Genomic DNA, 12640 nt, shown 5'->3' with positions numbered 1-12640 from the left:
TTTATGCAAGATGATCCCCTGCAACAGCATAACTGCTGTACTTGATAAAGGAGCAATAAAGCAAAACTAAACATGCTCATTTACAGCCTGTCCTGCCTTTGCTGACCAGTTTGACCAGGCTTTCTTCTACTTTGTCATAGTACATGACAAATGACACCAGTGATCCAAACACCCTGTGCAAAAACTTCATTTAAAACTACAGGGCTTTAAAGCAATAAGTAGTCAAGGTACACTGATAATGTCTCAAAATTTAACATAATATAAATGAAACACCAGATGCCAGGAGTTCCATTTCATCAACTACTACACAGGTGAAAACTGAAGACCTGCAAAAGTACCTCAGAAAACCAAAACATACTTTACTGTATTTTTTCTTACATCCTCTAGAAGCCTTTCTTGATTAACATTTTAACTAGTCATGACCATTAGATGACAGCAAGCTTTCAGAAAAATGGAGAAAAAAATTAAAATCCTTTTAAAGGCTATTTCTCAGCAAGTGTTCTCAATTTATCACTTGCAGAAAGACTGAGCTAAGCAATAGCAATGCTCTTCAATTTAGCTTTTGTTAAAAAATAATAAAGAGATTTCATGTAAGTTCAGCAAGTTTATTTTCTTTGAAGTATGTATTTCTGCATGCAAATGAGCAGAATGCATACAGATTTTATATTGAAAGTATTTTAAAAACATCCACCACCACCCCCTTATGCAAGAGAAAGCCAACTAAAAAAAATTCCATAGACTATCATTACAACCCTTGACACCCTAATAATAGCACAGCAGTAGATTTTCTGTCACAAGGTATTTGGGTTTGTATTATTAGTTCATTTTGTATTACTAGTTCACTTGAAATACAGTCCTGTTTTCCTTGTTGCTGTAAGTGCTAAATTTTGATATTAACTTTCTTCTGTATATGGCAGCACAAAAGTTTACATGTATTTAAACTTGACCTGGGTCTACCTGGTGTACAGATAATAAATAAATCCTGGAAAGTTCAGGATAAATTCTACTCTTCCTGAAAATGCCCAGCAACTCAGCTGCAGAGCTCGTGACATGGCCATGCCTGACAATCCAAACCTAGACAAGAACTCCAGCACTGACATGCAGCCCATCCCTGGAAAAAGCTGGGCAGGTCTGACATAAACTATACACTGGATATTCAGTGATTTTTTTTCATACTAATAAGCTATTTTTACATATTGATTTTTTTTACCTGATTATATAACCAATTATCTCTAGTCACAGAAGATGCTACAAAAAGTTTTATTGCTCTATTTTGGACGTTTTCCTTATCCTGCCATTCAGTTACAGAATCAGTATACTGAAAACCCAGCCTACAGCAACAGGTAAGAACAAGAATAGTTCTATAAACCAAGTCTTTAGAGTCCATTTATTAAGACAAACACTCTTCCTATAATTAAAATCAAAGCTCTACAAATAAAAAGTTTGACCCAACTTTTTATACAGAGCATATAAACACTGGAGCAGACATGTCAATAATACACAGACTTCTCTCTCACATCACTTGGAGTTAACAGGATCAGATATTCACAGGAACATGCTGCGCTTTCCAGGAATGCAACAGAAAAGCAGCTACACACCTCTACATTTCCCAGCCCTATTAAATCAGAGAGCAGCTAAGAAAAAACATCTAAGTAGAAGCACCAATTACTTCTGTCGCCTACTTTAACAAAACCAGGGATTTTTCAGACCCAACTAGCATGGCCAGCACACATCAACACATTAGCTCACTTGCTTTAATAAAATTTTTACTAACAATTTTTTCATCAGAATAGCTCCATTCACAATACACATGCTGTGCAGCACAGTCCTTGTGCCCACAATTTCCATTTTATAGTCTCTGAGTTCACAATACGCCTGGGTGGTTGCAGAGTCACAGTTTTAAGCACTTAATTCCTCCAGCTGTTTAATAAAAACACAACTGTATCTGCCTATCCCATGAACTCCAATTCAGGATGTGGGTTTGAGGTTTTTTTTTTTTAGAATCAGTTTTGTGAACCTGTCAAGTGTGACAACTGAACACAAAACAACTCCCCTTGCATGCCTTTAAATGAAGACAAAAGAAGTCTTTGATCATGAAGTTTGCCTCACTGACACACTGATCACCTCGGCCATGACACTGAATTCCACAATACTCCAGAAAGGCTCTTTGCTTCCTATAGCTGCACAAGCCACCAAGAGCAATTAAACACAAACCCATAGGAAAGTTTAGCTCAATTTCTGAAGTGAGAATATTTTCCTAAAAGCTAACACTTTTAACAGACTTAGGTGGAAATTCATAAAATTCACGTGTGGAAATTGTCAATTAATAGATGCACTGTTTTTAATAATCAATTATCAAAGCACACAAACTGCACAAAGTAATTATGCTCTCAGCAAACATTACCCAGTGTCTTCCATACCATTTTTGCAAATAATCCAGTGCCTCCAAACGAGCACCAATCTCAAATGTGATTCCAGGACGATTTGGAGGCTTTTTACTCATCTTGATATTGTCTTTTTCACCACCTTAGAAGGAAGGAAAAAAGTTGTATTAAAACACATTATGTCGTTTAAAATGTGTCATTGACAGCAAATATATTAAAGAGGGTGAAAAGATGCAAAATTTTGATCCTGACTTTGTATTAACTGCTTAAATTACAGAAATACAGTCAGGGCCCAAAAAAAAAAGGCATAAAAAACCTTAATACATACTTTTATTCAGATTTCTTTCCCTTCAAAAATATCTGTCATAAGTCAAAAAATAATAAGAACCCTAGTGCTCATCTCTGGAACTGTACTAGACTGTAATACCTTCACATAATTTTTAAGCAAAACTTTAATTTACCTATAGCTAACATGTGTACTCTCCTCGGGAGAAGAAAAGGCAAACCAAGAAAAACTTACCTTACCAAGAACAGATAAACATTGCCTAAAGGACAAGTAAGATTAAATTAGCACAAACAAAAAATAAACAAAACCCCATCTTGAGTATTTCTATGCACTTATAGTGGCATTCATAGCACTGAGTTTCAGTCACAACTGGCGTCTAATTTTATTTTGCAGCTCAGTCACTACCAAAAAGAAAAAAACCCTAAAACCTCTCTGTGCAACTACTGTCGCTATCTTTCTGCGGTGCTCCCTGCACCACCCCAAGCCCACTTGCCGAGAGGGAGTGCCGGGATGCGGGGTCGGAGCCTCCCAGCCCCGCAGTGCGGGGGGAGCGACACCCGGCCCCCCGTTCTCCAGCGGGGCTCCCCTGCAAGCGCCGCCAGCACGGAGAGGCGAAGGGCGCAGCGCAGCCGGCCCGGGAGCGGGAGGGCCGCGGCCCGGCGGGGCCGCAGCGCTCGGCACAGCCGGGGAGGCCCCGCCGGACCCCCGGCCGCGGGCGGGGCCCGGAGGGAGCAGAGCCGCGGGCACCGCCCCGCCAGGCCCGGTCAGCGTGCGGGGGGCGCCGGAGCCCCGCCGCCCGCGCTCCCTCGGCATTCCCTCCTCGCTACCCCCGCGGTGCCAGCCCTTACCGCCCGCTCGGCTCGCTCGGGGCCCGGCGCGGCTGCCGCGGGCTGTCCGGCACGGCCGCCCCTCACCGCCCCATCCTGCCCGCGCCCCGCTCGCGTCACCGCCGCGCGACGCGCCCCGCCCCCGGCACGTGACTGCGCAGGGGCGGGGGACGAGCGAGACAAAGAGCGGCGGTCCCGGCCTGGGACGGTGGCGCTGGGACACTGCCACTGCCTCGCACCGATACAGCCTCGCACCGCCGGCCCCCACCACAGAAACAGCGGGGAGCGGAGGGTGCTGTCCAGCGGAGGGAAAGGAAGGTGTTTAATCCAGGCACTGGAGCATTTCTTGTCTCGGCAAAGGCTGAGGGAGTTGAGGCTGCTCAGCCCTAGAAGAGGCGGCTGAAAGGGGACCTCGTCCAGGAGTGTCAAAGGGAGGGGTCAAGAGGATGGATCAGGCTCTGCTCGGTGGTGCCGAGTACAAGAGGGAGCGGGCAGAATGCACAGGGAGTTTCAGCTGAATAGGAAGAACTTGGGTGTGCAGTGACCCTACAGTGAAACATTGCCTAAAGAGGTGTGGAGTCTCTCCACTAATTCAAGTAGACACAATCCTGTGCAATGTGTTCTAGAATGAACCTGCTTAAGCAAGAGGGTTAGACCAAATGACCTACTGCTGTCCCTTCCGGTCTGACCAGTTCTGTCACTCTGGGTTCTGTAATTCTGTGACAGGGATAAAAAGACACAGGGCAGTCACTGAGATGGTTCTGGAGGTGCCACAGCCTGTGGCTGATGGCCACAGGACAGCCCCAGCCAAGCAGCAGTTTCACAGTGGCCTGTCTTTGCCTCTGTTGTTTACCCATAAAACCAGCTTCATCAGACCCACAGATTTTCTTGCTGTTATTCATTCCAGCCTCCCCCCATGCTGCTGAGAGCTGGATGGGTCCTTGCAGCTGGTGAACAGCCCACTTCTGTCCCTGTGACACCCAGTGTTGTGGTGACTGCTGTGCTGCTTATCACTGTGTTCTGCTGTGCCTGAGAGACCTATGATAAAGACAATGACCATGAGCCAAGTCTGACATTTGGCCCCTGCATTGCTGCCATCCCAGTGCTCAGGGAACAATCTCATGGAGTCTTTCCTTCTATTCTTCTCCAGGACAGATGTTCCCAAGCTTGTAATGGCAAGATCAGCATCATCACATCCCCATGGATGTGATCAGTAAAGTAAATGTCAAGTTTCCACCAATTAATAAAAAGGCATAGTGTATTTCTGGAAACTGCACATTCTGGATCCCAGTCAGCTTGTGAGTCCTTTCCATTAAGTGACCTTTAAGAACTTTTTTGAGTGTATTGTAGCAAGACTTTGGTAGTAGGGTGCTTCTGTGTAAAGCTGCCAGAAGCTTCCCCCATGTCCAGCAGAGCTAAAGCCAACTGAGTCTAAGACAGAGCCACCCCTGGCCAATGCTCAGGCTATCAGTGACAATGTTTTGCCTCGGATGGTAACTGGTGAGTCATCTCAGGAGTGATCCTTAGGACTGACCTCTCCTCTTGCTCTAGAAGCCTTTTGTTATATTGACTCTCCCCTGTCCATTTGGGGAGGCCAGTGACAGAGTGGCTTTGGTGGGCACCTGGTGTCCAGACAAGGTCACTAAACAGCAGCAGGACAGACAGGACAGTTTGTATGGTAGCCCTTGGACCTGTCCAGAGAGTACCAGCTATGAGAAACCTGCTCTGTGCTTACCTGGAGCCTCTGGCAGAAAACCTCAAAAGACCCAAGGTTGACATCTGGGATTCTGGAGCTGAGGATATAAAGGGTCTGAGGTGTACCAGATGTTCATAGGGATGGGCACCTCTACACATAATGCAACTGAAGGTACATGGAATAAGGGGGTAGCATTGAGCACAAAGTGGACTCAGATGAGGAACTCCCAGTGCCCCAGAATGCTGAAAGAGGTCATCATTGAGCCAGAGCATCATCAGAGGAGGTGGCTCAGGCCCAAAAGTATAATAAACAGCAGAAAGTGAAAGGCAATATGCTCTGTTTACCAATGTTTCCTGTTGTGTTGTGCAAAACCATCTGATGTGGAAAGCTGCTGGGCAGAGCACAAGTCATGGACCAAAGTAATTGATTGCACTTGTATGGATGTTTGGGGGATGTTCCACAGACTAAGGGAATGACATCTGTGCGTATATCACTGGACAAGGAGGGGGATCATGACTGATGGTGATGTTGATAACACACCAGTGTGGTGGGTGCTGCTGAATAACACTTCCACAGTGTCAGGGCTCACTTTTTTCCCCCCACTCATCTTCCCAGGAAGCAGGCAGGGGGTGGGCAAGAGACTGGGAGGGACAGTTGACCCAAACTGGCCAAAGGGATATCCCATGCCATAAAACATTGACCTCCACAAGAAAATCTGGGGCAGAAGAAGAAGACTGTTGGGACATTTTCTTCCAGGGTGACCATTGCTGGGAGATAGAGGGATATAGGTCTGCTGGTAGGAAGTGCTGCATCCTCCTTGCCTTTGAATTGCTTGGGGTTTGTTTTGAGTTAGGTTGTTTAGTTTAGGGGTTTTTGCTTTCCTTCATTGATTAAACTGTCCTCATCCAGATCTGCAAACATTTCTGGGGGTGCTGGTTGACAGCAACTGAACAAGCCAGCAGTGTACCAAGGAGAACAATGGCATCCTGGCTTGTATCAGAAATAATGTGGCCAGCAGGACTAGGGAATGAGATTGTCCCTCAGTACTCAGCACTGGTGAGGCTGTATCTTGAATCCTATGCTCAGTTTTGAGCCCCTCACTGCAAGAAAGACATTGAGCTGCTGGAATGTGTCCAGAGAGTGGCCGCAGAGCTGGAGAAGGGGCTGGAGGACAGGTCTGATGAGGAGCAACTGAGAGAGCTGGGGGTGTTCAGCCTGGAGAAAAGGAGGCTCAAGGAGGACCTTATCACTCTTTACAACTCCCTGAAAGGAGGCTGTAGCCAGGTGGGATTGGTCTTTTCCGCAGGCAACAAGTGACAGGACTTGGAAAAGGCCTCAAGGTGTGCCAGGGGATGTTTAGATTGGATATTAGGAAAAAATTCTTTACAGAAAGAGTGATCAGGCAATGGAAAAGGCTGCACAAGGAAGTGGTGGAGTCACCATTCCTCACAGTGTTCAAAAACAAACATGGATGTGGGAGTGGGAGGCATGGGTTAGTGGTGAACACAATGGTGCAGGGTTAATGGTTGGACTCAATTGTCTTAGAGTTCTTTTCCAACCTTAATGATTCTATGATTCTCACTTTTGTTCTTCCCATTCTCTTCCCTATGCCACTGCTGGGGGAGTGAGCGAGTGGCTGTGTGGGTGTTTGGCTGCTGTTCAAGGTCAATCCATCTGCTTCATTTAGTCCCCAGGAGGCTGCCTCCCACTTGAGGAGTCTTTATAGACATAATGTTCAGTAGGATATTTTAGAGTATTTGCTATCATATTTTTTTTCCTCCTTAGATTTTCCCTTGTTACCATTTTCTGGAAGTTGGTGGCAAACAGAAGAGACTGAAGGAAGAAGGAGGCTTGAAGAAAAACAAAGGAAACAAAATAAGAACACAAAGAGGGAAGGGAAGGGAAGGGAAGGGAAGGGAAGGGAAGGGAAGGAAGGGAAGGAAGGGAAGGGAAGGGAAGGGAAGGGAAGGGAAGGGAAGGGAAGGGAAGGGAATGGCCGGGCACGGCCGGGAAGGGAAGGGAAGGGACTGGAAGGGACATTGAGGGAGGCATGGAACGGAAGGGAAGGCAGGGCCGGGCATGTGCACTGGCGGGACGGGACGGTAAGGGCCGGAAGGGAAGGGAGGAAGGTACGTCGGGCATGGCCGGCATGGCACGGAAGGGAGTTTTTTCCTTATTTTTAGTAAAAGAGTTGCCATTGCATTTAATTGAATTTTCCAGCTCTTACTACTCATGGTGTAGTTTTCATGCAATCTTTGGTTTAGAGGGTTTGCCACAGGATAGTGAAGGTTGTTGTGTAAGGAATGAGCTCTCTTTGAGTGGCAAAGAATGTGCAGCATCAGGATAGTTAGAAAAGTGGAGGTGCTTCTGTCCAAGGAGAAGGAATGAGGGAAGATAAAAGGCCGTGAGGATGGAGCTGGGTACATGGGAGTCACTGAATCATGCTCTTCACTGCTGAAGTCTGAGTTATGCCATGGCATGGGATGGGCTCAGATCAGTGTGTGGCACCCCATTTCTTTGCTGCTGAGGCTGTGGAGATGGAGGCAGAGCTGGCAGGAGATGGCAGAGGTACAGCAAGCCCCTTGTATTGATTAGTATGGACTAAAAGCAGATCTGTGAACACAGAAGAGCACAGGAGGACAAGCCCATATAATCCCCAGCCCTGGCAGCTCCCAGGAGCAATCAGCCCATCAAAGGCCCATTTCCTCAAGCTCAGAGGAGCACAGTGACAAATGGCAGGTGGGAACCAAATTAAAGTCTTGGAGGAAGGGACACTTGATGCAGGGTGCCATGTGTGACTCCTACCACACTGCCTTCAGAACAGCAAAAGTCCAGCAGCACAGGGCAGCATTTCCTTGCACTATTATCAAAACATTTAGGAGAATAAGGAGCCCCAGTCACTGTCTCCATTTCTTTGCTGCCATTCCATGTATACCCATCCCTGCCCTGCTGTAGCCTACAGGCACCCACAGCCCCTGCTGGCCCTGACTTGCCTATGCCAGTGCCTCCCTAGCTCTGCCCATGGCCCAGGATGCCATTTCAGCTGCACTATTCCACCATAAAGCCAGCAAGGAGCAATTTAGGTAAAGACATTTTTATATTCTTTTAGCACAAAACCATATGTGATATTTAGTTTTGTCTTCTAGAAAAACAAGACCTACATGGCTGCATAGCCTGTCTGCCTTCCATTTTCCCTTTCTTCACTTACTCCTAAAACTTCTATCTTACTTCAAGCTTGACACAGAAAGAGACACATCACATTATTCCAGCTTTTCTGTTAAAATGCTCAACTGGACAGGGGAGGGTCACTGAGTCAACCTCTCCACGATGGAAAGACTCAGTGACTATTTTCCTTCAGACACCAGAGCATGACAAGACAGAGATGCAGGAAAAGAGATTTCACTATTTCTGCTCCTCACACAATTTGGTGTTCAATCTTGTCACGAAGTATGTCTTCAGCTTCGTCATGATTATACAGGCCATAAATTGGAAATCAAACTGGGTGGGAGATTTTATATTGCCAGTCAGTGACTCACTGAGACTTGGAGAGAAGATTTCATAATCAGCTGAGCATGAGCTCATGATGTGCTGTTGATGCTGAAAAGACTAATGCAGTCTTTGCAAAGCACATGCACATGGAAACACAGAGTAGGAGTAGAGAGGTGACATTATTGCTGCACTTGGCACCAGTACGTTGTTATTAAAATAACTGACTGTTCAGAAAACCCATCCAAAAATGGGAAGGGTTCAGGAAAGGTCTAGGAGAATGATCAAACACCTGGGGAAAAAAAGATATTATGGTGAGAAACCCAGACATCAGTTTGTTTATTTTGCCACTTGTTTTTTCTTGTGGGCGATTGGGTTAGGTCATAAAATAACTTCTTTAAGTGTCAGATATTGCAATTGTGAGGTGACAGTCAATAGAATAAAAATTCATTGTTGTTTTTACCCTTATTATAATAGAGAGGTATATTTAAAATTACTGCTGGTGCTTGTATTCAAATGGTGTCTGCAAGCCTCAGTCTGACAAATGTGCAGCAGCACCTCTGCCCTGCTCTATCCATCTGCACAGGCAGCTTGCATGTGGCCTGGCTCTGTTCTGTCATCATCTGTCCTTCTCTTGCCACTTCCATGGTCTGTTTTGGCTCCATATCTGACATCAAGCTGTTATGGCCTTCTCTTCAGTTTCTCTGCCCTTCTTCTTTCATCCCAGAAACTCCTTCCTCTCCAGAAATTCCTCCCTCCTTCTGTGAAGATTTCCATTATCTCACCAAACACTTCTCTTTGCCTTTTAAAGCCCTAAATTTTCCAGATGCTGGGAAATACCCTAAAGTGAATGAGTTTTGAAGCATCTGGCCTTGTATGAAAAAAGAAAGTTACTAACAGCCATTGCCATGGACACCATACAAAATAGTAACCCTGTAGGTTTGGGACGTCAACCCCATCTTTTTCTAGTTTTGAAAGACAGAGAAACTGGACATTTTTACTGAATTGCTCACTGTTTCTTTGCAGAGTGCCTTTAATTCTCTCAGTGGTTTCTCTCAGAGAACTGCCTGTTTGCCCACAGGTGCTGTGTTTCACTGCATTGCTGGAGAGGTGGCATGAAGCTGTAAAGCAGAAGTAAGATTCCCTACTGGATTAAAATACTGCAGTATTTTAAGGTGAAGTACAGTAAGGTGAGAGTGCTAAGGAGTGAGACCTGGTAAATCCAGGTGGGTAATGAAATTTGCATTTAGTAGGTAGTTCTGACATTAGTGAAAAGGTCCCAAATCCACGCAAAGAAAGAGGAGAAAGAGCAAACACCGGCATTTGATGGGGTTAAAGGAAAGCCTTGAGGCAGAAGTTGCTGCTCACTAGAGTGGTACCTCCTGATGCTCTGCATGGCTGGGAGGGAGCAGCTCCCTGTTTTGGATTGCAGGCAGCTCTGCTGTGTCATGTTACAGCCTCACAAAACCACTTTCTGTGTATCATTTGATATTTATTGGGGGCACAAGAAACATTCACCACACTATGAATATTGTTTTGCAGTGAATGTTAGACCTCTTGAGATGTAATTGTGCTTTTGCCTCATAAATAGTGCTGTGCAATGTGTCACTTACTTCTGCCTTTCATATTGCAGCCATATGTCTTGGATAGTGTTTTGGTTTTAGAGGAGAATCTGTAGATTGGAATACATCAGTAAATATGTTACTGAATTTTCCTTTAAAGCCTTGATGAGAGCAGTGTTGAACAACAGCTGTAGTAATAATACCTGCTCTATGCACTGATTTCTTAGATTATTTCGATATGAGACTGAAATGCAGTATACACTTTCTGGTGGATCAACAGAGCACTTGATTAACAAACATATCCCAGTGGGAAGATTTTCATGGTCTGCATTTCTAAGAGCTGACCTCTGGCTGGGCAGAATTTGCAACTTGTGCTGAAGGAAAACAGAATTCCAAAAATTACATGTCCAACCTGGTGGAGTGAGAATGAAAAATACACATCACTTCTGTCAGCAGGCAATACCAATCACTTTGTAAAACTAGTGTGATATATGTCTCCTCTGTGGTCCCATGTAAACTGGGGTGTCCTCAGGGGTTGAAGGATGGTTGTTGATTGTGAGATTAGCCCTTTGTGCCCAGCCCTGTCTGTAAAATGCCTGTAATGCATTTGTTCACAGGAGCACGAGGAGTCACTTGTTTCTTGGTACTTGGCCATTGGGTCTGTGCTGGTGTCACATGGGCAGGTTCCTGGAAGGCTATCAGAGTTCTGCTCTCTGTCCTTAATTGCCTTGTAGACCACATTCAAATCCTTGATCTTTATGCAATGCTGGGTAATATCCAGGCTGTAAAACCACTCTGCCTCTGTCTGGGTGGTTTTCCACTGGATATTGAGTCTGCCTCTGCTGTTGCCTCTCCCTAGCCATTGAAGTAGTCCAGGACATCACTTTGGATCTAGCTGGAAATGTGAGTTGGGCATGGGCAAGGCTGGAAAAATTGCAAACAATACCAGAAAGGCCTGTGGACACTCAGTATAAGCCTCAAAAATACAGACTTTCTTTAAATACTGGTATACAGGCAGAAAGGGGCTCAGTCAATGTCAGACTACAGAGAGACAACTGATAAGGTTGCTGTGTAAAGACAAGCATTTTTAAGAACATTATTAGAGTATCACTTCAGTTGTTACTAGTCTTCATTTATGCCTCACTCAGTAGGATTTATTATAGAAATTAGCATGATACCAGAATTATCAGTATTTTGCCACTTACTGTTGACTCAGAAACCAGTGAGACGAACATCTGTCAGCTACAGATTTTCAGTATATATAAAGCATGTTATGATTCTTTACAATCATTTGTTGGCTAAAAGTCTTCACTGTACATCAGTACAATGTACTGTTGTAAAATGTACTGTTCTACATGGAACCTCTGTTCCAAGTAGATCACATCAGGGCTGTCACAAAAACCACCCAGGTTCCAGGTACAGTGGGCAGCAGTGCCTGGCCACCTCCAGAGGACTATTAATTTTTATTTTGGGACTCAGAATGTCACAAGAAAACCCCCAACCAAAGAGGAGATTTTATGTGTCTAGTTAGAGCACTGAGAAGGTCCCTAAAGCTGTGTGTACCTATGTAGCCTGTTGAGCTTTTAAGCACCCAGGTGCTGCTATGCAGGTGGTGTGTCCAGCACTAACTACAGTGACATGGGAGACAGGAGTATGGGCAATTGAGTCTTCTCCATGTCTTATGGATTATTCCTGGGTTGGTCACATAGTGATGGGTTTTAACATTTAGAGCTGAGAGTCAGCATTGTCCCCATGCTGTCCTACCCCCCCCTCGTCCTTTCCCTCTCAGTCTGTGTGTCCTAAAATGTAGATGTGTGCTGGAAGTGTGATGGCCTGTGAGCTTAGGAACCATGGGTGTACACCACTCATACATCACCTCAAACCTGTTCCCACTCATTCTCTGCTCAGACCAGTGATCAGTGCATTAATATTTCTATTCTCTGCAAATCAGATGCTGCTGGAGCACAACTGGCCAACAGCTGACTCTGCCCTGGCTGCTTGTAGCCACAGCAGACACTGCAGTGTGCTGACTCATAAACTTTTGACATCCTTTATAGAATTGAGTCAGAAAGCTTTTAGTATAGATCTGTGCGTTTGTTTTTTTTTTTTTTTTTTGTGTGTTCCTACCTTCTTCAGTAACAGTCAGATCTTCTTGTGAGGAAATTTATGAAGAACTCAAATAAGGACTCACCTGAGTTCTATTAGAGACCTTGACTAAATTCTGCTTTGGCTGATGGATTTGAACGTCTTCCTTTTGTTTTCTTTCTCTGACAGAACAGGTTTTAAAGCAGTATTTTCAGAAGCAGGGTGGGGAAGTTACAGATTCTAATGGAAGCATTTCTTGTATTTTTCCCATGCCTATTTTTACACTGCTCTCGTATCATGATGTGACATTTTCC

At 45.0% G+C, this 12640-nt stretch overlaps 1 protein-coding gene across 7 annotated transcripts in view; it reads right to left on the bottom strand.

Annotated features, from left to right (window-relative positions):
• The window catches only part of PHF20L1 (PHD finger protein 20 like 1), a 59716-nt gene extending 56084 nt beyond the window's left edge, over nt 1–3632 (bottom strand). For 3 of the 7 annotated variants that reach the window (XM_050970849.1, XM_050970850.1, XM_050970851.1), the window contains exons 1-2: nt 3519–3577; nt 2421–2526 (exon numbers count right to left, since the gene is read on the bottom strand). In XM_050970849.1, the coding sequence (XP_050826806.1) occupies nt 2421–2503 (83 nt within the window). In that variant the 5' untranslated portion in view covers nt 2504–2526; nt 3519–3577. Of the gene's footprint in view, nt 1–2420; nt 2527–2904; nt 2930–3518 lie in introns of those variants that run through there. The other 4 variants (XM_050970847.1, XM_050970848.1, XM_050970845.1 and 1 more) reach the window with 3 other exon arrangements.
• Between the last annotated feature and the right edge of the window lie 9008 nt (nt 3633–12640).

This window comes from Serinus canaria, chromosome 2 (assembly GCF_022539315.1).
Source record: "Serinus canaria isolate serCan28SL12 chromosome 2, serCan2020, whole genome shotgun sequence".
NCBI lineage: Eukaryota > Metazoa > Chordata > Aves > Passeriformes > Fringillidae > Serinus > Serinus canaria.
The sequence above is the reverse complement of the archived record's forward strand: the minus strand, read 5'-3'. Positions and strand labels throughout refer to the sequence as shown.